Source organism: Tachypleus tridentatus, chromosome 10 (genome assembly GCF_004210375.1).
Source record: "Tachypleus tridentatus isolate NWPU-2018 chromosome 10, ASM421037v1, whole genome shotgun sequence".
Lineage (NCBI taxonomy): Eukaryota > Metazoa > Arthropoda > Merostomata > Xiphosura > Limulidae > Tachypleus > Tachypleus tridentatus.
The window spans coordinates 186,190,668-186,215,423 of record NC_134834.1 but is presented as its reverse complement, the minus strand read 5'-3'; the positions used below and the strand labels follow the sequence as shown (position 1 = coordinate 186,215,423).

The following is a 24,756-nucleotide window of genomic DNA, read 5'->3' as shown; positions in this document are numbered from 1 at the left end:
CGACTCGTAATTTGAGGGTCGCGGATTCGAATCCCCGTCGCAACAAACATGCTCGCCCTTTCAGCCGTGGGGACGTTATACTGTGCGGTCAATCCCACTATTCGTTGGTAAAAGGTAGCCCAAGAGTTCGCGGTGGGTGGTGATAACTAGCTGCTTTCCCTCTAGTCTTACACTACTAAATTAGGGACAGTTAGCGCAGATAGCCCTTGTGTAGCTTTGCGCGAAATTATATAAACAACAAACAAACAACATTCGAAAATACGTTTCATGTGAAAATATCACACAAGTGTCTGTGTTACCCCGAACATCCTGTGAGCATATACACGGGTCCAAAGTAATACAAGGGTCTAGTCATTGGCGTGCTAATTCGCAATAAAAGGATCAGCATATATTTACAGCCTTTTGATAATCGGTTGACAAAAATTTCATATCAACATGCTAGTTATTTACATGAAAATTTACTTGATACATTCTAAACTAGCCATTGAATTGTGAAACTTGTAGCTATTCCAGTTACAATATCCATATTATACTTAAGGTCAGGACCATACTAATATTTTATTTGGTAAAAACAGGACAGAACAACGCATTTAAAAGCTTAACTAACATGTAGTTTTCCAATAAAATTTTGATCCTCCGGTAGTACAGCGGTAAGTCTTCAGATTTACAAAGCTAAAATTACGGGTTTGATTCCCGCGATGGACACAGCAGATAGCCCGATGTTGCTTTGCTGTAAGAAAAACATACACACTTATAAAATTCTGACCATTGAAATCCTTTCTGAGTTTACTTCCTATTTTAATATTTTGTTTACCTTTAACATATGACATTCATAAAAAAATCTTTTTCGTTAGTTTTAAAATTATCAGCCAACTTTTTTTCTTAAGTGCTTTTCGAATTTCTACTTTTTAACCCAGCTTACTTATAGATGTGTGAATCTCCCATCTCATTTGTCAATTTAACTTTCTTAAACTTTGGTTACTTTATCCTGATTTTCTCATGTATGTCTTAATATGTCAATATGCTATCCTTCTCAATCTTTTAATAACATACCTATCTTGAATTAAAAGCATTTTCTTTTTTTTTAAATAAGTGTGTTCTAAATGTTAATACATACGCTTAATTGAAATACAATAACTGTTTCCATAGTGATACTCTATTAACTCACAGTCTTACTATATTATATTAGTTAATTATTTGTATCTAGTTTGTTAGCTTGACTGTCAACATACATTTTGCGTTAACGTCTCCCCTAGTGGAAGTTCATACAAATAAACAGAAATCAATTGCTGTCGTGTAATTGTGAGGTGTTGGTTAGGACATTGTTATTATAACGCAACAAAATATCAAACAGTAGGCTTAATCGTGAAAATATTGGTTAAATTTTTGTGTTGTAGTTCGTGACAATAATTTTTTGATTTTGCACATTATTTGGATTTCCTTTGTTAGAATGATTGAAGCATTTGGTTTTAAACTGTATTTTACATTTTTAGTTTTGTCGTTTGCGTCATGTTTCCCAGATCAAGGAAGGTGGATTTTTGATGTTGCACCACAGGTAGGACTGAGGCTAACTTTATTATAATTTAAGTATGTAACTTGTAAGTTAGAAGTTGAATATGTTATGTAGTTTTTCACTGTATGTGTATGTTAGCTTGAAAGCTAGAATATATATTATATACAATACACACACATACATCGTCTTCATTTTTGTTTTAATATTTAGTACTAACACTGATAAAATTAGCGCTACCATTCTATCAGCCAAAATAGATTGTAAGTTGAATTTGTGACATACTGTAAAAAAATGCAAAAATACGGAAGAAACCATGTAAAACCACTGTTTTTAAATATTTCCATGCAAGTTTCAGTTCTTACATGAGTAGATAATTTCAATTGTTTCAGGATTTTGTTTGTTGTTTCATTTTTGGTATTTTACTTTGGTCATTGTCTCTGGAGTTGTTAAATATATCTAAATAAGTACATGTCCAAAATTTATTATATCTTTCTCTTTTTAAATGATACGAACTAAAAACTACGTATCTAGGCTAGCATAGGACAAAAGCTGAAAAGAGTTTTGGTGTGGTTCATATGTTAAGCCTAACATTAAAGCATTCTCTTTTCACTTCAAGGAAAGTTCAGGTTTTTTCCAATATTATTTGTGATTGTGAATTTACATGTGCAGCTCAAATAATCATGCTGTCACAAAGAGAGCAACGTAGCATAAATTTGTTTAAAAAACAAAATGATGTGATAGTTAAAGAACAGATACAAATCTATTGACTTTACTAAAATATGGTAGTCTTATAAATTATGTGATCGTTGTTTTACAGTTTCATCAGTAGCCTTTACCTTGCGGTTTAGTTAATCATGAACAATTTTGCTAACATTGTTAGAAGTACAGGATCTTCACTGGCAAATTTTTTGTAGCATTATAATGATAAATTTTTAATGCATGAAATATATGAGATAATTCTTCAAAAATATGAAGACAATTTACTCTTCAATACTGTGTTTACACAGAGATCCATCCCTGAGAAAAAAATAAAATTTTCAGGAAATTATTGATTTCCTTTTTATCTTTTTCTTAAAGTTTGAGTAGTCACTACTAACTCCTTCCATAAGCAATAACCCTTTTAGAAAAATATAATTGTCATAACTGAAGGCAAGCTTGTCTTTTTCAAATTTTAAGCTTGTGCCCTCTCGCCCTGTTGTTTTTCAGAATACAGTACAAAGAAACCAGACCTTTATTCTATCAATCCTTTGGATAATCCTTGTAAACTTTTGAAGCATCACACCTTAGTTTCCTTTTATCAAGACAAGATATAATTCCCGTAGACCTCTTCTGAAACCTTGGCAATATATCGATATTATTTCTTAGATAAGGAGACCAAAACTATATATGGTATTTTAGTTCAGGCCTAACTAATGATTAGTGTATAGGGTTGAGAGAGTTGTGGAGAGTAATGGGTAGAATATTTTGAAGCTCTGAAACATAGATTTTGAGAATAGATGTTAGAAATATTTAACATAACCTAAAATTTCAGGACAACTTTGGAAGTTTAAAGGATGATAAGGCTTCTGGCAAAATATTTCTGCAAGGATATGTGAGCCATTTGCTACTTTTTTTATTTTTTAAATAAGGCCCTAAATAGTGGCCAGGTACCAGAGGGTTAGAAGTTATTTAATATCATTCCTCTTTTCAAGGGAGGTAATAAAAATTGCCCTAATAATTATAGACCTAGTAGTGTTAGATCAGTTCTGGGATAAGATTTGGAAAGCCTGTTAAAAGATGTATTGCAAGGTCACTTAAAGTTTAGAATTTTATCAGATAATTAACATGGTTGCAATAAGGGGAAAATCTTGCCTTTTAAATCTTTTGACATTCTTTGAAAAAGTTATTGGTTATGTAGACGAGGTAAGGGTGTAGATTTGGTGTATCTGGATTTTTAAAAAGCATTTGACAAGGTGCCATGTAAAGAGCTTGTAAAAGAAATTATAGGTATGGGAGATTAAGTTAGCAAATTGGATGGAATGGTGGCTGGATGGAAGAAAGCAGAGGGTTGTTACAAATGGAATTCAGTCAGACTAGATTAATGTCACAAGTTATGGTACCTCAGGGCTCAGTATTAGGACCATTACTATTTTGTTTACATTAATGACAAAGATGAAGGAGTGGTCAATAATTATTTAAATTTGGTGATGATATTAAAGTCGTGGGTGTTGCTGGCTGTGAAGAGGATGCTGCTGATTTACAAAAGGATTTAGATCATTTAGTGAGTTGGGTGAATATATGGCAAATGGGTTTTAATTATGATAAATGCAAGATAATGCATGTATTTTATTATGATTTCAGTTTTAAGTATAATTTGGGTGGGAATAACCTTGAAAGTGTTATGAAAGAAAGGGATATTGATGTAAGAGTTAATCAGTCTCTTAAGCCATCCAAGCAGTGTGGTGTCACTAGTGGTAGGGCAGATAAGATTTTCAGTTGTATCTATTGAATACTAGTCTAAAGAGGTTATAATTTCATTGTAAACGTCAGTGATTAGGCCATATTTGAAATATTGTGTTCAATCTTGGACTTCTTACCTTAGAAAAGACATTGAATTGGTAGAAAGGGTTCAGAGAAGGGTTACTAGAATGGTGTCTGGAATGGAGGGGTTATTTTAAGATCCCTCAAATTGTCTTCTCTTAAAAAAAAAGTTAGAAGGGATCTGATTGAGGTATTTCAGATTGTAAAGGGGAATTGATAATAATGATTTATCATGTTTAACAGTGAGAATAGTGGGAATAGGGGACAAATACAAAGTTTGACAGGGTATGAGTCATCTTCAGCTGAGATAGTTTATTTTTCTGGTTGGCCTTTGGAATGAGTTACCTTTGTATGTTGTGGAGGCAATGAACTTAAGTTAAAATTTCTTAGTTGAAGATGACTCCTATAAACATTTATATAAACTTGTGTCTTGTAGTCTGTATGTCATTCTCACCATTAGAATATAATGTTTTTGTGGAGAAGATAAGTATAATTTTAGTATTATTATAGAGTCCTAATTGTAGTTAAATTAGTTAGCACTGGACACTTTTACATATTACTGTTATTATTTAAGGTACACACAACAGCAAAACCTAGTTAAGACATTAGGCTTAGTATTAGATTAAGTCTAACTCACTGTTATTTTTAGGGGAATAATATTACAACAGCAGCAAAATTATTTGCATTAATAAGAAGGTTTAAAAGTAAATTATTTTAAATATAGGTTAGCAAAAAAGACCAACTGGTCATCTTATAATGATTAACTTTTACTGACCTTCACATAAACTTGTGTGTTAGATATATGAAATATGTTTAATAAATATACATCAACATATTACTTCTAAAGATTTGAGAAGTAAGATTTTGAAAGCCTTTTTAAATTGTGATAAAAATTAAAGTTTTAACATTAGAGGTAACATTCTTTTGTTACATTGATACTTGTAGTTTGTTAATTACTGCTACTAATTTATAGGATACTACTATAAAAGTTATTAAATATTAGATTGAAATAAAGGGTGATCAAGTGCGAGATATAAAGGAGAATTAATTACTCAGGTAATTAAAATTAATGTTTCTATTGTTATTTGGAGGCTGCTCTGAATCTTATACATTATTAAATAATTGAAATTAGCAATTAGTTATGTATAACTAAAGAAGTTGTATGCTTCATAGCTACAGAACAGGTAATTAGTTATTAGGAAATTTTAGTGTAAGATTTGTCTAAAATTTAACCTGTGAATAGTAAGACAGCTTAATTTTAGTTAAATTTACAATTATTTGGTAGGTAGATTGGCAATAGAGAACAGTTATTAAATTGTGAGTATGGATATAAGTAGTTTAGGGATAAGTTGAATGGAATTTATAAAGTGAGGTATAGATACCAAGTTTGGGTTATGTTTGATAATTATGGTCTTGATCACAACTTTAAGGAGATTCAGAAAAATGGAGTAGGCTTACACTACCTGTACTTACTTAGAGGTAGTTAGGGGAAGATTGTGATATGAGAGGAGGGAAAATAGCTTATTAGGAGCAGAAAACAAGAAAAGCAAGACAAAATTGAATAGAACTAGGGTAAAGTTGTTTTGAGGTCAGTTGAATATGTGTGTGTTGGGTTTACAAGTGCAAAGTTACACATAAATAAATAAATAAAAAGACTTGTAATATAAATAAAAGGTAGGACTTGAAACCCAGCACACCCATATTCAACCTATCTCAAAACAACTTTAGTTCTATGCATTTTTCGTTACCAGAACATTTAATTGTAACAGTAATGGGATAAAGACAATGACTGAAATTTGCTGTTCAGGTGTTAAAGTACAGGACACTATAAAGCACATTAATGGTCTAGTTACTCATACCAACATGTATTCACTTGTAGTAATGCATGAATAAGTGAATGATTTTGGAAATTGTAAATCTTAAGATGTGCTTAAAAAAGTGTGAAGACTTCCTTTGGAGTTTTAGTGGTAGAAATAGATGTGTGGCTCTTGGAAATGTTCCTTCAGGCTAGATGTGGAGATGAATCACTTAACAGTAGTGAACGCTTAAATGAAAGGTTTTATCAGAAATTATTGAAAACCCTTTAAATTTGCGAAACATTGATAATAGGAATGATTTTGAAATTCAGAGTTAAAAGTTATTTAATAGTGATATAATTCATGTAATGGATGAAGTGTTCCTGTTAGGCCTGAAGACATTATAATGGTAGTTGAGAAGTTGAGTCTGTATGTCTTCCGATCAGGAGTTTCAAGGTTGGAAAGTTTTTAATTGGCAGCTGTTATAGTCCACTTAATCATGAAATGTTATTGAAAAACTGAAGAGTGAGATCAGGCTAACTATTAATAATAATACTGTTGCAATAATAATGAGATACTTTAATTTTAGACACATTGATTGGGTTTCTATGAATACAAAAGTAGGGGAGAGAGGTTTCTTAAAGTGTCAGTATTTTTCTGTAACAAATGGTTAGAGAGCTAACAACAGGTGACAGCATTTTAGATGAATTGTTATGAGGGATAAATTGAGAAAGACTGATCATGACCCTATAAAAATTCATGAAAGTTGGTGATTTATATAATGTTTAGACCAGTGTTTCTCCAAAGGTGGGTTGTGACCCTCAAGTGGGAGTTGGTAGCAAGGGTCACAAGCTATCTGCACTGAGTCACCCCTTTTTTTTTTTTTTGACTCCTCAAGGTGTCCGAGAGATGCACTTATCTATGTTATGAACTATGATGAACTGTGCCAAGAAACATCAAGAATTTTTTCATCTTTGTTGAGGTAATGAGAGGTCACCAAAGCCTGGACAGGGGAAATGTCTGGCAAATCCAGCTGAGTAACACTGGTCTAGATCACTACTATGTTTCTGTATCCTAGCTGGCCTTATGAACTTTAAATATTGTAAAAAATATCTCATGGGTGCTGGATATGAGAGAGAAAGTTTGGTTGACATGTTATATTTTTTTACATTCACTATAAATTCTTAGAATAAGGGTAGGGAAAACAAGAGATAAGTTTTATCACAAAAGAAATTGAGGTTCTAGAAAGTGTGCTAAGTAAATAATGAACTGTAAGAAGTGTTTTAAGTATTAGTGTGAAAATTATCTTTAACTCAAACTGACATAGTAAAGGCTTTGGAAATTACCATTTAAACCTTTAGCAGATACATTTTGTTGAAAAATGTTTTGTATAAAACACACTTTTAACATTTACTAAGAGCTCACTAAGGTCGTTACAAGGTTGGTCAAAGTGAACAAGCTAGGAATTAGTGTTAAAAGATGTTTTATAGATGTTTATATGTTTAGTAACATGTTATTTGAACAATGGTGTTATAATAACTCACACATACAAGGATGTTATATTTGTTTTTTTACATCTCTCTCAGCAAACAGATTTTTATGCTGGTGTTGCCAAGTCTCTTTATAAAGGTTCAAAAGTGTCTATAAAAGGTAAGTTTCCTAAACATTATTATAACTTGTACATGGATTCAGTATTCACTGTTTAACCACGTGTTGCTTAATTTTTGTTGATTAACTTATGAATTAAAATCTGTATCTTTAACACCAAACAAGTGTTTATCTCCTAAAAATTATAAATGTTATTTTTTTATGTAGTTTATATTTTTTGTCCTTTCTGTACATCAACTCAGAATCAACTGAAGAAGTTAAAACAGGTGATTAATAATACAGTTGGTATTCACTGCTTGACTGTGACAGTTCAAATAGTGATGAAACTTTATTGTACATTTCCAGATCCTGTCTGTTACAGGACACTTCTGAATACTTTATCAGTATCTATACCAATTTGTTAGGACCTGTGACATTAGAATGCTGAAAACATTGTAGTTTATAAATCATTAAATCAAAGCATTGTTGGGTCTGTAGAATGGGATGAAACATCACATCTTGTGATACACTTTTTCACACAGTTTTCTAGATAAGATTGCTATGTTTTCAGACTTGTCTTTTGTCTGTTTTTTTGTGTATTAAGAAAGTTTAATTATATTTTGTTCACTGATGGAATTCAACCATTTTGTGTTATTTCAGATGATTATTACACTTTATAATCCAAAAATGGGCTTTGAGTTAAAGATTAACCGACATAACAGCTCGTGTTCAGTAGGATATCATTAAATATAACTGAAGAATGCAAGCTTTGTCGTGTTTGTGTAGTAAAAGCCTGGGGTTGGATTGTTCTGTCATTTCTATTGGAAAGTTTGGATTTCACAATTTGGTAAAAACTACATGTGTGGATAATGGAATAAGGATAAACATCAATGCCCTGCTTACAACTGATAAGATGTAATTGTAATTCTGTTGTTCTCAGTGTGTTTAGGCTTTTTTTCTAAACATAATACTTCTATTAAAATTTCTGCATAAATTCTACCAGATTAAAACAAACCTAAGGAGCCATAGATTTCTTTTATATACCTTCCAAGCAACCAGTGAAAGAAATAGTAGGTTGATGATACCTGTAATTTAGAAAAGTTAAATATCATAGTAATAAGAGCCATTGAATGTTTCAGTGACTTGTGAACCTACTACTGATGTAACAGAAGGAATACATTTTGAGATAGGTTGGGTTTTACGTCAAACTCCTTGTTATGAAGAGTACTTGGGGATTGACATGCTTGATAATGTAAGTTTTTAGGTTCTGTTTTCAAATAATCACAGTAGAAGTTTTACTATGGTTATAATAGTGTGTGTTGTTGAGTTGTGTATAATGTTTGTTTTATTATTTGTGTGTGTGTGTATATGTGTATGCATTGCTTATATAAAGATCAGGTGGTTTAAATATGCTTCATGTTACATAGTTTAAAAAATTATGCACACAAGGGTGAAATAAGCCTTCAAACTTGTAATAAAACTAGTATGTAATATGCTTTTGTGCAAAAAAAATGTATTTAGGCTGTTTTAACTTTTTCAATCCAGGCTCAGTCAATTTCACTGACCATGTGACATCTTTTTACTAGTTTAAAATCTTTATAGATTTAATACTATTAACTTACAAGTCTTTCACGTATAAAAAATCATTTTTGAGGAAAGTAAAATTTGTCCATTAATATATTGAGTTGCTGTTCTGAATAGTCCTTGTGCAAAGTAATTTCCATGTTAGGATTAAAAATAATTTTTCTAATCTCAAAAATATAAAAGTTCCTTTGTGTAATTTCTCAAATCTCCTAAATATATTTCAAATGTTTTTTTTTTTTTCTTTTCAGGAAACATATTTTATCTGTTATTTTCTCTACCCTAACTCAAAATTAGATCAGTCAGATTGATTGATCTCATAACAACCAACAAGATAAATCTAAATTACCCCTCTTTATTTTGATAGAATCACTTCAGATTGTAACACTAAACTACATTTGTTTATCTTAATTACACATCTATTTATAATTAAATATTAATTTATTGCCCTGTGAACCGTGTCTAAATTTCATCCATACCATTATAAGTTGTAAATAATTTACAATTTGTAGCTAACGTTACACTATTGTATTGCATTATCCACGTGCAGCTTGTGTGCTTGCCTCATGCCTTGTAAAACATATTTATCATATTATTTATTTTACTTAACCTGACCTTAACAAACTTAAAAGAACCTTGTTTTTACATTTAAGTTAATTTTATGATAATAAATAAAATATAAACATGGAAAACAAGAAATAAAGTACTTACACAATCTTTTTTTTTTCTTGTCAGTTATTGTCAGGGATATTTAAGCCTAATTTTTTATACTAATGGTATTAATGCACTAAATTTTTTATTTAATTAAATAATGAAACAAAGAACATGGACTCTTAACATTGAAAAAAATAGACAAATTCCAATGCCTCTCAAGTTTTCTGACTTTCTAACCAAGTGATAAGAGCCATTACAAATTTATTCAATCTATTTATTTAGTTTCTAATGGAAATATTACTTGTACTTTGAGTGAAACTGACTGGTATTTGTTTAGAATGCAGTGCTATGCAATGTTATTTGGTAGATGAAAACTTTGACTTTCTATCAGTTATTTATAAAATATAATTAAATGTAAGAGTTAAAAATTGGTGGTTAAATATCAGGATTGTGTTAATTTAATAAAAAACTAGGTTTCTTAACTGTAAGGGTTTAATATTAAACTAACTTACCCCAAAAACAACTATTTTTCTTTGATGTATAATTGGTAACATACAAAGCTGTCATGATTGCATGCTGTGTTTGTAATACATCTTTCTTGGCAATAATCTTGCAAAACCAATTTTTTCAGTATCTTTTATAATTTCCCAGAACCTTATCACCACTACAGGGTGTCACTGTTTGTAAGAAGTAAGTTGTGACATTGCTGCAGTCATTAGTGATATGGGTCAGTGATGTATCATTGTAAGGAACTGAAAAAAGGATTGCAAGTTGTGATAACTTGATTTATGAATAATATTGGAAGTGAGAATGAACAGTATATAGTAGTAGAGAAATATGCTTTTACAAAATCAAAATCTATCATCTATTATAATGAGCAGTTGTCTCTTTTACAGGGTCCTGAGACAATTCTGAGTTATTATTACAAGCATCCAGATCTTACACTCAGTGAGTTTGGTTATAAACCTCCACGGTACATGGATGTTAAATATAAGATGATATTTAACTGTACTGACACCATATATCTCTTGGTAAGGCTATAAATGAAGATTTTGAATTTGTAGCAGTTAGTTGCTTAAGTACAATCTCCAAATAAAGCTTTAAAACTTCCCAATGTTTTGTGACACAGTGTGGCCTTTATAACTGAACATCTTATGAGACAGTGTGGCCTTTATAATTGAATATTTTATGTTGTAATGTGGTCTTTATAACAAAATATCTTAGTATTTGGTGTGGTCATTATAACTAAATATTTTGGTATGTAGTGTAGTGTAACCATTTATTGTTGATGATATATTAGTTATAGTTTTGAAATGTTTTACTAATACTAACAACTTTAAGTTATTCATAAATACAGTCCATTTAATTAATTTAACTCCCATTATGATAATCATTATTTACAAAAGTTAATGATATAAATAATGCCTGAACCAATAGTTTAGGCCTGGCTTGGCCAGTTGGTTAAGGCACTCAACTTGTAATCCAAAGGTTGTGGGTTTGAATCACTGTTGCATCAAACACACTTGCCCTTTCAGCCATGGGGGATATATTATGTGACTGTCACTCCCACTATTTGTTGGTGAAAGAGTAGTCCAAGAATTGGTGATGGGTGGTGATGACTAGTGTAAATAGCCCTTGTGTAGCTTTGCGTGAGATTTAAAACAAACCAAAACCAAACCAGTAGTTTATCATATTCTAACCAGTCTATACAGCCTTGGCATTGAGCAAAAGGAATTTTGGCACTGAATGTGGCAACTGTAACGTGGTTGACATTTTATAACTTACCGTACTTTGATTTCACTTGTAAGTCCCTAGAATGTGTGAGGAAATTACCTTTGAGAATTATAATTTAATTTAAATGCACATGCATATGTATACCGAGATATTTGTTCACAATATTATATGTCTCTCTTATCATGAAAAAAGTGAGGAGAAACGAATATTGACTGAAAGCTTTTAAATTAGAGCTTATTTTGTAAAAACTGTGTATGTCTGTGTGCACACATTGTTTTTTTCAAAATACTAACATTTTTTCAGAAGACTGTATAATATACACAAGTTTATTTACACATTTGCACACATTAAGTATTTGCATTATAACTTTTGGTACAAAATGTGTATCTTTGTGAAAATTGGTAGACTTTTAGTAAAGATTACAAAGTTTTTGTACACAAAAAAATCAGTTTTTTAGTAAAATGTTTTTACTAAAGGTTTATTTGTGAAAATAGTCTGTTTCATTACTAGTCTGAGAGCAAAGTGATTTATAGTCTGTTTCATTACTAGTCTGAGAGCAAAGTGATTTATAGTCTGTTTCATTACTAGTCTGTGAGCAAAGTGATTTATAGTCTGTTTCATTACTACCGTGTTTCTCCGATAATAAGACCTACCCATAAAATAAGACCTAGTGTGATTTTTGGGGATAGTTTTAATATAAGCCCCACCCTTAAAATAAGCCCTAGTTAAGAGTGGAAGGAAGAGGAAAGAAATAAAAAAAAATTAATTTATTAATTAGTTTAATAGTTAGTTAATTAGTTTGTTTAAGTATTAATCAGTTAGTTTAATAGTTTAATAATAGTTTATTTTAAATGGTTAGTTTAATAGTTTTACTTTGTAACTTCATTTTTTTAATGTATCAAAATAAGAAACCCCCCGAAAATAAGCCCTAGTGTCATATTTTGGAGTGAAAATTAATATAAGCTCTGTCTTATTTTCGGAGAAACACGGTAGTCTGAGAGCAAAGTGATTTATAGTCTGTTTCATTACTAGTCTGAGAGCAAAGTGATTTCATGATATGATTAAAAATGATTCCTCCCAAAAATCTCTCTTTGCATAATTTCCAAAACCTCCTAAATACATCTTAAACATTTGTTTTCAGTAAGATTGTATTTTATTTTCTGTATTTTGTGTGGGGTCTGTCATGTAATGAATCTTGTAATTACCATAAAAAATTAGGAAATAAATGTAACTTATGCTTCTTTCATGCTAGAATGACTACAAATAACATGAAAATACAAATGTTTAGTCTAAGTAGCTTAAGTCTCATAATGCCATATTTGAACATATTTTATATTGACCTTCCAGTCATGCCTATCCAACATTACATAACTTGCGTTGATGCAGAGCACGTGCATGCAGGTCAGCTATCCAGTAATATAAGACTGTTCATTAGTGTTCTCTGTATTGGCTGTGTTTTAGTGGACTAGTATTTTGTAATATATAGTCACATTTCAATTGTTATAGAAAAATAAATCAAGAAATAAACATCTCTTCTAACTACAAGCTTTGTACTCAGTTGTTGCTTTACATAGGTTGCTGAGTCTTTTAAAAGTTTGCATGTGGAAGATATCAAACAAAACCTTTTCAAGTTTTTACATACACACACTTACAGCTGAATAAACAAAAAAATCATAAATCATTACACTGATACCATAGAATTCCACTAGAATTTATTAAACTTAGTAACTAAGATTTATTTAGATTTTATAAAATATGAAACTTTGAGCAGACTAAAGACACAACTTACCTCATTGAAATTTTGGATCGAAAGAATGTGGTAGCCTTTTCAAAAATTAAAATGGCTGAGAAAAACCACTCCGGGGTATATTCTAAGCTGTTGATTGGTTATTCACGTGTCATATATTGAAGTAAATGTATATAAGAGACCATTTCAAAAAATGGAAAGAGTTGAACAGGACCACCATGTTTGATTCAGTACATAAGTAATATCTCAGCAAAATAAAAAGATGAGGTTCTTATTTTATATTGTAGCTTGCTAATATTAGTAAGTTGAGTTCCTAATTTATACAAAACTATAGACTTGGTATTTTGACATCACAAACATCTAATTTTAAACAGTGCTGCATTCAACATATCATGAGACTCCATAAAACCTGTATTTAGGTGTGTTCTTTTAATATTTATTTTTAAATTAGAAAATTAACTCTTATGCAATATTAAAGCTTGAATTATCTACAGTTTGTTTTTAAAGCTATTGACATAAATTCATAGAATAGTAGTTCAATAAAATTTTGAGTGCAAACGTAATAACATGGCGTTTGACCCTTGATCCATTACAAAAGGGTTAAGTGTATCAAGAAATCTTTGAAGATAATATAAACTTGAATAGACTGACTAAAAAAATTCATGTTTTTTTCCTTTCTGAGATCAGTGAGATAACACATGAATAGCATTGTGTATGTTTCCTTTAGTTCATGAACCACTTTAACTGCAAATTTTTTAAAATTTGTTTAAAAAAAACAGATATGAAAATATTAAAGGTTGTACTTGGTAGAACAAATCCTAAATTTGCAAAAAACTTAGGCAGAATTTAAACATTTTGTATATGTGACTTTCCTGGATAAACAACTCTTTTCTAAGACGAACTACCCACATTAATTACCATTTTCTAGCAAATGTACAGCTAAAATAAAGCTGTGTAAAATGCACAAGTAGTTCTTTTATTGTGTTGTGGTAGTATCAGATAGACTGTAGGCTGGGAAGTAATTATCTTTAAACACAATGTTTGTTTTCATGTGATTGAAGTATAGTGTAGTACAGTAAAGTAAGTGGATAGGTCTGTAAATAGGTATACATGTATTTAGTATAGTGTAGTACAGTAAAGTAAGTGGATAGGTCTGTAAATAGGTATACATGTATTTAAAGGTGTTTGATATAAAACATTTTTTTTTTTTTTTTTCAGAGTGCACCAAGCAAATTTCATTCCCCTGCGGTAGGGATCGAATTTTACTCTTTGTTACTATGTAAAAATTTTATACATGAAAACCTAGCTTACGTAACATTTAGATAATGTTTTTGGTTTAACAGAAAGTTTTCATTGGGTGTATAGTATTTCTTGTGACATTCTCTTCTCTTCTAATCAATGTTTAAACATTCTGAATATCTTTAATTTTATTCACAAAATATTTCTTGTTATAGTAAATCTTCATTTATAAAACAGTAAGTGTAGCATGTGCTGCTAATTCTAAGTTAAAAGAGAATTTTAAATTTTTTGAGCTGCTGTAGTAATCAGAATACACAGGTGTACAAGAATTTTTCTGATGCATCAGCATACCTTATGTTTGTGTAGATATGGTTACCTGGAAGCCAGCTGACTCGACCATGTTTGGACGAATTGAACATTGAATTTTTACAGCTATTGCAGAATGTGTGCTTGTCACTTTCATTCAGCTAGTTGTGTAAAAAGAGTTTAAGTGAATATCTTATGGGTTCTTTACAAATACTGTGCTTATTATTAATACTTATATCAGTGAAGCAGAAAAAGTTAATTGTGCTTTAAATTTGTTTTTTTTTTGTCTGTTGAATGTTATAAAATTTATGGGTTCATACAGTTATTTAATAGGATACAACAAGCATGCCTTTTCCTTATAAAGTAGTTTTCAAAATTAAACAATGATTTTGTCATTTTGTTTACTTGAATGAAACACTAATGTGCATCTTCGTTTAAAGAACGTTTAAAGTGCCCTTCACTGTTGTACAGGTACTCACTAATTTAACATTTATATTTTATCTCTTAGTGTATACTATATTGTATAACATATGCTAAGTTGGTACAAAAATAATGTTTATAGTGAACAGTCACAAGTAATGCTTGAAATAAGTTTAAATATTTTTTTGCTTGCATGTGAAGTAAATCTGTTGAGAAAAAGTGACATTTTGTTCACAAAACAAACCAGATGATTTATCAAGCTGATGTTTAAGGCTTTAAGATATCCTCTTTCAGATATAATGAAATAATTTATTTGTTTATGACTTGCTTCATTAATCCAATGTGTTAGTTTGCATGTTTTGTTTTACTTCACAAAACTACAAGTTTTGAAATTAGAATTGTTTCTTCTTTGACTAAGATCAGAATTTGTTTTAGGAAAGAATAGTTGAGGTTTTTATTTAATGTGTTTAATATTGCCTGCTACTATTTTTATTAAGTTATGTTAGGTTCACCATTACCGAAGTAATTAAATGTTTCTGTTCACAATATTAAAGTATTATAAACCTTATTTCTGTAATTATTACTAGTCATAAATAGGTTTGTTATTAATTTTAGGTATTAAATAACACTGGTGTTCTTGATTCCACTGAGAACGTTAAAGGAAAACAAACAATCTCAACTGAAGAAATCCCAGTTGATGAGGCAGATAATACACTTACTCAGAAGAATGAGAAGGTAAGAATACTGTGTTGGTTCTTTGTTAATTCAATACTTGTGAGAGTTATTTCATTTCTTGCTGCTTGAAGTCCACTGTTTCATATATATTAAATTCTGTGTTATACATTCAGTTTCTGAAAAATTTAAAATCATCCACATACTATGATAGACAAAAATGAAGACAAAGTGGTCCTGTAAACATTCCTGCTTTATATTTTGAGACACAATAATAGAGGCCTGGCACGATAAGGTGATCAAGGTGCTCGACTCGTAATCTGAGGGTCATGGGTTCAAATCCCCATCACACCAAACTTGCTCACCCTTTCATCCATGGGGGCATTATACTGTGGTGGTCACTCCCACTATTCATTGGTAAAATAGTAGCCCAAGAGTTTGCAGTGGGTTGTGATGACTAGCTGTCTTCCCTCCCGTCTTACACTGCTAAATCAGGGACAGCTAGTGTAGATGGCCCTCATGTAGCTTTACACGAAATTCAAAGACAAACAGAACATTAGATTGAATTATGTGGTTTATATTTTGAAATATAAAATTGGTGATGAAAGGTTATTGCAGTTCTAACTATAAAAATGATAGAGAACCTGGAGTCAGCTGTATGTGTAAGGATAATGATGAAATTTGAAACACCACTGTGCCTATTGTTTGTATTGAAGGAATTAAAATTTACAGTTTCAGATATTCAGATATAGTTTTATTCTTTTTAATTTATGTATTTATCTGGAAAGATTTTATATTACATTGGAATCCATTGGCCTTACATGTCTTAGACCTAATCTACTTTTATGAGAAAAATCTCTGGAAATACACTATTTTACAAAGGGAAATTGTACTTCCAACCAAAGAAATCACAAAAATTGTTATAGCTTCTTAACTAAGTATTTGGTACAGCTACCATCATACTATAATGGAACTCTTGCTTATATGATTATGGAACATTTTTATTACACTGTGTTCAATCTCCGACTTTGCAAAATTTCATCCCGTGTGTATGTAGGTTTGCAATAGTGGTCACGGTTTTCCTGTTTCACTTCTGTTTCCTGTCACAGATAACTTTATTTTTCTCCATTCTCATGGTGCCAATATGGCATTATGAATACAACACATGCAGATCTAATGCACTGTTGCCATGGGAAATCAGCCAATGGTTAGTTAATAAATTTGCTAGAAATACAATATTTTCAAAACCTCTGTAAATTATGATTTTTGAAAATTTATAATAGGGTATCTAATACATGTTTAACACTGTATTTAAAGTATAGTTGCAGCTGTCAGGTGTTTGTTAGGTAGTGACAGATTTTGAAACAAATACCTTCAAAGAAGATAATCTTTAGGGTAATAATCATGCAGTGAAAAAAGCAAAACTTGTATAACTGTGTTTAGGTATGTTGGTATTGTAGCTTTAGCTGATCAGTTGAAGACATCTTCAACAAATCCTCACACATTGATGAAGTTTGTTAGCAAGGTATGTGAAATTTTTTTTTGTTAACTGTAGAGTAAGTGAGTATAGCTATTGTTAATGTTTGAGTGGAATTTTGTTTGTAGGCTCCTGACCAAAACCGAAGAAAAAGAAAAGCTGATGATGTGAAGCTTGGTGCTAAGGAAAAGTCAGAATCTCATATGAAAGATGATCAGTCACAACCATCACTGGCTGTGAAAAAAGATAACTTACATAAGAAGGAAAAGGATCTTTCTGCTAGTCAAGAAACTACAATCAAACCTCCTACAAAATCTGGGAGTAAAGCTCTTACAAGTTCCACAGGTAGGGTGGATTATTTAATAAAATGTTTTGGACTTTATGGGCTTACTTCCATGTTATAATGAGTCCACATATCGTGTTATTGTAGTATGTTTTCCATTTTCTTGAAAGTGTTGATTCACTTCCTTTTTTTGGCAGTTTTAGGCATGATATCCACAGCATTAGCCCATACAATGGTGTCTTTGAGCTATCGGAGAACGTTTGCTATTCCATCTTGTTAATGAAGCTTAACAAGATGCATTTTCTTACCTTGATAGCGTCAGCTAGTAGCAGTATAAACACACAAATGGAAAGTTTATCAACATGTTTCTCCTCTTAGGCATTCGTCATTACATAATCATATTTGTATACTTTTGTGAATGTGTATCACACTGTTCCTTAATACACACAAATATTCAATATTTGAAGCTTTGAAATGCTCAAAAATGCTTGTCTATCAAAAACATAATTATGAGTCTTTACATATGGGAAACAACTGATATTTATTGAAAACAGTAAGGGAGAATTGTTAACTTTTTCAGTATGAAAAGGATCATCTTGACAATCTTTGAAAGTGTAAGAATTAACATGTTAAAGTTCTAAATCTACTAGTGGTATCTTCTCCAAATTTGCCAAACTTCTAGTAACTACTTATCAGTGTTTTGTATACATATAATTGTATTTCCTTGGAAGATTTGGCTTGTGAGGTTACAAAGCTTTTACTGAACCAATCTTTTCATCTTACAGTTTTCTTATTTCACTTATAACCTTTAAAATCTCCTAAATGAATATCAGAAGTTTTTTCAGTGAATGATTTTATTAAAAACAAAATGTAATGATGTAATAATACCAGAATTTAAATTCTTTATGACCATTTCTAATTGCATTTGTTATTTGAGTGAATAAAGAAAAATTAATTTAGTATCATTATTTGATAAAGAAAAATATTGAAGCATTGATTATCCCTACAAATCAATATGCCTTTATTAAATCAGATTACCTTGAGATACTTGTTTAGTTTGCATTGCCTTCCCGTCCGAGAGTTCTTCCCCCTTTTCCTAACGATTCACAGTTCTGAAACTTTCATACCTCAGTTTGTCCACTTACTTGTATTTCATTAGAGGCCTAAAGAACTTTTGTACAGTAAGTTACTATATGAGAGTTCTTCCATTCATGATGTTAGGAAAACACGCAGTTTTAAAGAATCGATTTAAGATAAAAACCCAACATCCAAAGTGCTTGTGAAAAGTGAACTTTTTTTTGAGAGTTGTTTCAGATCTAAAGAGATTGTAATATCAGTAGATACTCCCTAATCTCCCCAGACTTTCTATTGTTACCCTGGGTTATTTCCATACTAACAAAAGTGGAGTCAAAACAAGCTTTTCCCATATTAAGAAATCAAATTCTGAATACCCTATTCTTCTACTGTTGTGGAGGACTTAAGCCTAGTTAAGTCTTAAGGATAGTCTGACTATCAAGATAAACTGTTAGGAAATCTACCCTTTTTTTTATCTTTAACGTCAAGCTTAGCATTAAACTGGATTCTGAAAGAGTACTGGAAACATAGGTCTTGACTTTTGCCAACAGATTCTTAATTCAAATATGTTTCAAGATAGGAGAATATGGTAAGGCAGTAACAAGAGACTGAGAAAACTTAACAAATGCATGTAATTATATAACACATGGTGTGCATTTGACATATTATTTAAGCAAAGTTTTCAGTTTTGTTAATAAGCAAATATAATACAAGTACTATTATATCTGAAGTTTTTTATGCTTCCAGTTTATTAGCTTTACACTGTGGTAGGAAATTTTGGATTTTAACATAAATTGAAAATGTTTACCTTTCTGATTTTTATCCCTTTTTTTAAAATTATTCCAATATATAATTGGTATTAAAGATCCAATTAAGCATTTATTGCTGAACATTGTAGGGAGAGAAGACTTAAGTTTATTATTATGCTTAATACTTATGTTGACATGTTGGACAAAATGACCCACACCATGACATAAAGTGATCTAAAGCTTTCAGCAGTGAAATTATTATATATATAAATATATTAACAAAACAGTACTGATATGTTAGATACCATTGTTAAGTTTTTGTGTCAATGGTAAAAGATGTATTAACAGAACTTGTGATAAAATACTCTGCCGTCTATTTTCATGTAAAGTTTACCAAAGTAAGAACTGAAGTTTGATAGAAAAATTAAAACATTGTTTAGGATTTTTCATACAAGTCTCAAACAAAAAAAAAAGACTGAATTTTGTGACTAAATGTAAAGAAAATAAGAATTTTATAGATCATATTGAGTTGAATTATTAGTCCATAATTACATTTATATATTAACATAAGAATGGGAGATTTTTTTTCACTCAGCTTCAAAAACAACAATGGAATAGCTTATAAACCCTCATTTCCTGGGTATCATGTAGTGCGCATGACTCAAAGTTTATCTTTTCAAACTTTTGTTAAACTACTTTGGTTATATTATACCAATTAATATAACTAATAATTCATATTATTATAGTATACAAGTTTTAGTACACACATTTGCTCTACATATCTTGTCTTTTCTATTTTATCCACCACTTTTTGCAGAAGTACAAAATTGAACATAAATTAGTCACTATAAAATTGTCCTTGCTCAGACAAACCATAATTTCTATAGCCCTCAATGTTGTTTGGTTACAGAGTTATAGAAAGTCATATGTTTTTTGCCACATCCACCTGCCACATGCTGTTTTCAGAATTTGTAAATAGTTCTTTTGTATGTTTAATTACATATTGCTTATGACCAATAGAAAGTCGAGATGTTCCTCTCTCAAATGATGTACTGTATAATGTTGTGTTCTGAACAAATACAAATTTCACTTGTAACTTTGGTTCCCACAGGAATCACGTTGGCTATCTTGAATGAATTTATAATAATCCCTTTTGTATAATGAGAAAGCTAGAAAAATCCTAATTGTCAGAGGAAATCGTTTATTTTTCTGCATGTTATTAGACTATGTTCTTTGGTATATTATATAATATAGTTAAATAAAACTTCAGTGCATTACTAACATTAATATAAGAAGATCAGTTAAAGTTTCACCAACAATTAATAGCAAGAAAAAAAGTTTGGGCAAGTACTTCATTTCATGTTTATTCTTTATTTTTTATTACAGAAGTAACTAAAGTGTAAAAATAGGGATCTTTTAGGTTAGTTTAGATAAGATAAAATTAATAATAAGTTTTCTCAAGGCACACACATGAGCAGTTCATAGTAGCTTTTGAAGTGCAGTTTCCATTCAAGAAAGACTGTAGTGTCTTAAGCATATCCTTCTCCATGCTGATTTCTAAAATTTATCTCATGTAATAAGATGACTGTTTTCCAGCACCTATTTCATCAGTGTAATTGCACTGTATCCTGTGGATTCTGTATTCAGTTACTTGACCAGTTTGTGTTCATTTGGAATAGCGTGAATAATACTTTAATTCTTCAGTTGTTTAAGCCACACCACTGTTGAGTGAATATGCAGTGAAAGTGACTTGTGTGCACATTGATTTGTGTGGTCTTTTCTGTGGGAGATCTTTCTTGACTGTTTTTTATCACTGATGTTTTTGTATCCTCACCTGCTATGAAATATTATACTTTGTTTTTCAAAGGTAGGTTACCACTTGTTGCAAGTCTTTCTGAATAGTCCTGGTGTCCCAAGCTAATCCATATTCCTTTGTTTTCCAATGCCATTTACAGAGGATATCCATATCTTGGAAATTCTTGTTATAAAATACATTTTTATTTTCTGAGTATGTTGTTACATTTCTTTCGCAAAAGCAATGTGTTTTTGACAGCATCACACTATGTACAAAATTCTAAACAATTTGAATTATGAGGATATATTTGTAGATGTCTCTATCTGTTATTGATTTAAGTAGCTTAAAATTGCTTATTCTTATCTTACTTTAAAGCAATAGTAAAAAAACATTAACTTTTTATTCTAGTAAATTTTTGATGTCTGCTATAACTAGTAAAATATTGTTAGAAGCCATTTTTTTCTTCATAGTATGTAAATTTACTCTTACTGATTGTGGTTTCACATGATTTTGTGTTATTAATTTTATAGTGTATAGAACATGATTGATGGAAAAGATTAACATTATAATGATTAGTTTATTTAAGTAATTGAAAATTGTTATTCTAACCTTACTTTATTTTTTCATGAATTTATTTAAGTAGTTTAAAAAGTTGATTAATTATTATAATGCTTATTTTTTTCATCAGTTCCTGATGGGAAAAGCCCTGATCAGATTCTGAAGTCTGCATCCGATTCTTCCCAGAATGTTCCAGCTCCCCAGCCTCAAACCAAAATTGCATCACCAAAAGTAAAGTATTCATCTTCTGTAACATCTAAGGTGTTCAGCTCATTTTCAGACTACTGGATGGATTATTTAATTTGAAAATAGTCACTTAAGAAATAACTTGATTGTCAGTGTGTATTTAAAATATTCCCAATGATTCTGGTGACATTCCCTTTTCTTGTGATAAATACAGTATAGTAACTATCTGTTAAAGATTGCCACTGGTATACATTTTATATATCTTTGTAAAACACATATTAATGGTGAATTAGGTTTCACCAAGGTTATTACTTATTATGATTTATCTCAAACAAGCCTAATTTATTATATTACGTATTATGGTTTCAAATAGTGGGAAATTAAATGTTAATATGTATCAAATTTATGATATTTGCCAACAAAATTTATGCACAGTTTTAATATACAAACAACAATACAATTTATAGTAACAGTTATTAAAAATAATGATTTATATACATGAATTTTACAAACAATACGGAGTCTTCTATTTGTTCTGGAACTGAATATTTTATTGATGGTTCATCAAGGAGTGAATTCTATGTTGATATTGTTACATTCCCCTTCATGGCTGGCCTCATGCAGCTTTTAAGATGACATTTTACTGATGAAAATATCTAATGTCCAAAGTTAATTCACTGAGGTTTTTAGTGTTTGAAGCCTATAAATATTTCCAGTCAAGTATCTGTAATTTTCTTTTATTAATAAGCATTTATCACAGTTATAGCTTCTGAGATTTATATTATACCTGGCTCAGCAAACCAACAATATAAAAATTGTTTCCTTACATGTTGTGATGGCCATCTTTTATATTCATTATGCAAAATTCTCTAAAAAAATCAGCTGGCAATAATACTGGCAGTCACTAGTATTTTACCTATTCAAATTGTATATTTTGATTCTTACTCGCAAGAATCTTCTACATATTTATGAAATAGGTGGAATTTTCACAATACCCATTTAAAAATATACATTACATGCATTTCTAAATATATATTAAACTGAAAAAAACAAAGATAACACTGTAACACAAATTTTGTTCCTGGATAGTATGCATTATTTCTTAATTGGTTATGTTGTAAAAGTACAGAAAATGGCCATTATTCCCTTCAAACTTTGCTTTTGTGACCTGGATAATGAAATTTAGAAATTAACCTATTTTCGATGTAGAAACGGGCAAATTTGCACATTTTCATTTACATAAGATCTGAATAAAACAACATATGAATCAAGATTTACACGTAAAGTTATACAAAAATGAAGAAACATGTTTAGAAATGAGTAGTTTTTCGAGATTTGTGACTAGTGTAAATCACTTTCATGTATCAGCCCCCAAATATAGTCTCTCATCATGTTTTCTATATATGCTCCTTGGTAGCAGCATTCAAAGTCCAGTATATCTTGGTGTAAGTGCTTGCCTTGCTCCTCTGAGTATGCTCCCATGTTCTCCTTGAATTTATCAAGATGACTGTCAAGGATATGGACTTTCAGGGACATCCTGCAGACCATTTTGCTGTAGTTCTTTACCAGAGACTCGACCAGTTCCATATAATTTTCAGCCTTGTGATCGCCCAAGAAGCTCTGAACCACTGCAACAAAGCTGTCCAAAGCCTTTTTTTTTCCTTCCTACTGAGCTTTTTGAGGAATTCTGTGCACTCCAGGATCTTCTTTATTTGTGGTCCAACAAAGACATCTGCTTTGACCTTTGTCTCAGACAGCATAGGGAAGAAGTCTTGAAGGTACTTAAAGGCTGCAGACTCCTTATCAAGAGCTGTAACAAATTGTTTCATAAGACCCAATTTTATGTGCACTGGTGGGAACACCTTCTGCAGGTCTTCTAGTGGCTAACACTTGACATTGTGCCTCCCCACAGAGAACTCAGTCTGTTGTTGCCAGTGCTTCCTGTTGTAGTGTGCTGCGGTGTCCCTGCTGTTCCAAAGGTAAAGATAACAGGAGAACTTGGTAAAGCCTCCTTGGAGATCCATCAGGAATGCCACCATTTTGAAGTCTCCAATAACCTCCAAGCCATACTCATCACACTTCAAGGCTTCCAGCAAGATTTTGATGCTGTTGTATTCCTATTTGAGGTGCACCAAATGAGCCAGGGGAATAGATGGATACTTATTCCTGTTATGGAGCAGCACAGTCTTGAGGTGCTTCTGGATGAGCTATCAATGAAGAGGTGCCACTTGTTTGGGTTACAGGCAATTACAGTTGCCTCACACAGACTGAATACATTGTGGCAGAAGCAGAGCCCATCTTGTTGAATAAAGTTCTACAACATTCTAGAAAGTTTGAGAAAATTCTATCAGCTACTAAGCACTGAATCTTCCTGCAATGTTCTGGAAAATGGGTAAATTTGAAAATTTTATTACCCAGGTCCCAAAAGCAAAGTTTGAAGAGAAAAAATAGGTCTTTTCCATTTACTTTAGGCATAAGCAATTGGGAAATAACATTTTCTGTCCAGGAACAAGAAAAAGTAAAAGTTTTGTTACATAATGTAATGAAATAACTATAACAGTAAATCTGTTACAAAGTTAAAATTGAGTTATATTTGGACCAACTTCCTAATGAAGAAAATGTTGACTATAATTCTGAATTTATTATGTGTATCCATATGAAGTACAGCAGGCTTTTAGTAAAATGTTCAAATCTGTTCTGCACAAAAAAAATCACGTGTTACAGAGGTGATTGTACTTCTCAAATATTGTCTGTGAATTGATGACTTCAGTCTGGTCCTGACAAGTTGTTCATGTGAAGAGTATTTATCCATTGTACAGTTTACATGTTGCACTTTACCTCTAGAAACTTTGAAATGCATTTCTA

At 31.0% G+C, this 24,756-nt stretch overlaps 1 protein-coding gene across 2 annotated transcripts in view; it reads left to right on the top strand.

Moving 5' to 3' along the window:
- The first annotated feature begins 1,272 nt into the window (after positions 1-1,272).
- LOC143231132 (transmembrane protein 87A) overlaps positions 1,273-24,756 on the top strand; it is a 53,898-nt gene continuing 30,414 nt past the window's right edge. Inside the window, exons 1-8 of one of the 2 annotated variants that reach the window (XM_076465762.1) lie at positions 1,273-1,555; positions 7,416-7,479; positions 8,556-8,668; positions 10,548-10,682; positions 14,351-14,380; positions 15,713-15,832; positions 17,375-17,591; positions 21,836-21,936. In XM_076465762.1, the coding sequence (XP_076321877.1) occupies positions 1,451-1,555; positions 7,416-7,479; positions 8,556-8,668; positions 10,548-10,682; positions 14,351-14,380; positions 15,713-15,832; positions 17,375-17,591; positions 21,836-21,936 (885 nt within the window). In that variant the 5' untranslated portion in view covers positions 1,273-1,450. The remainder of the gene's footprint in view (positions 1,556-7,415; positions 7,480-8,555; positions 8,669-10,547; positions 10,683-14,350; positions 14,381-15,712; positions 15,833-17,374; positions 17,592-21,835; positions 21,937-24,756) is intronic. The other variant, XM_076465761.1, reaches the window with a different exon arrangement.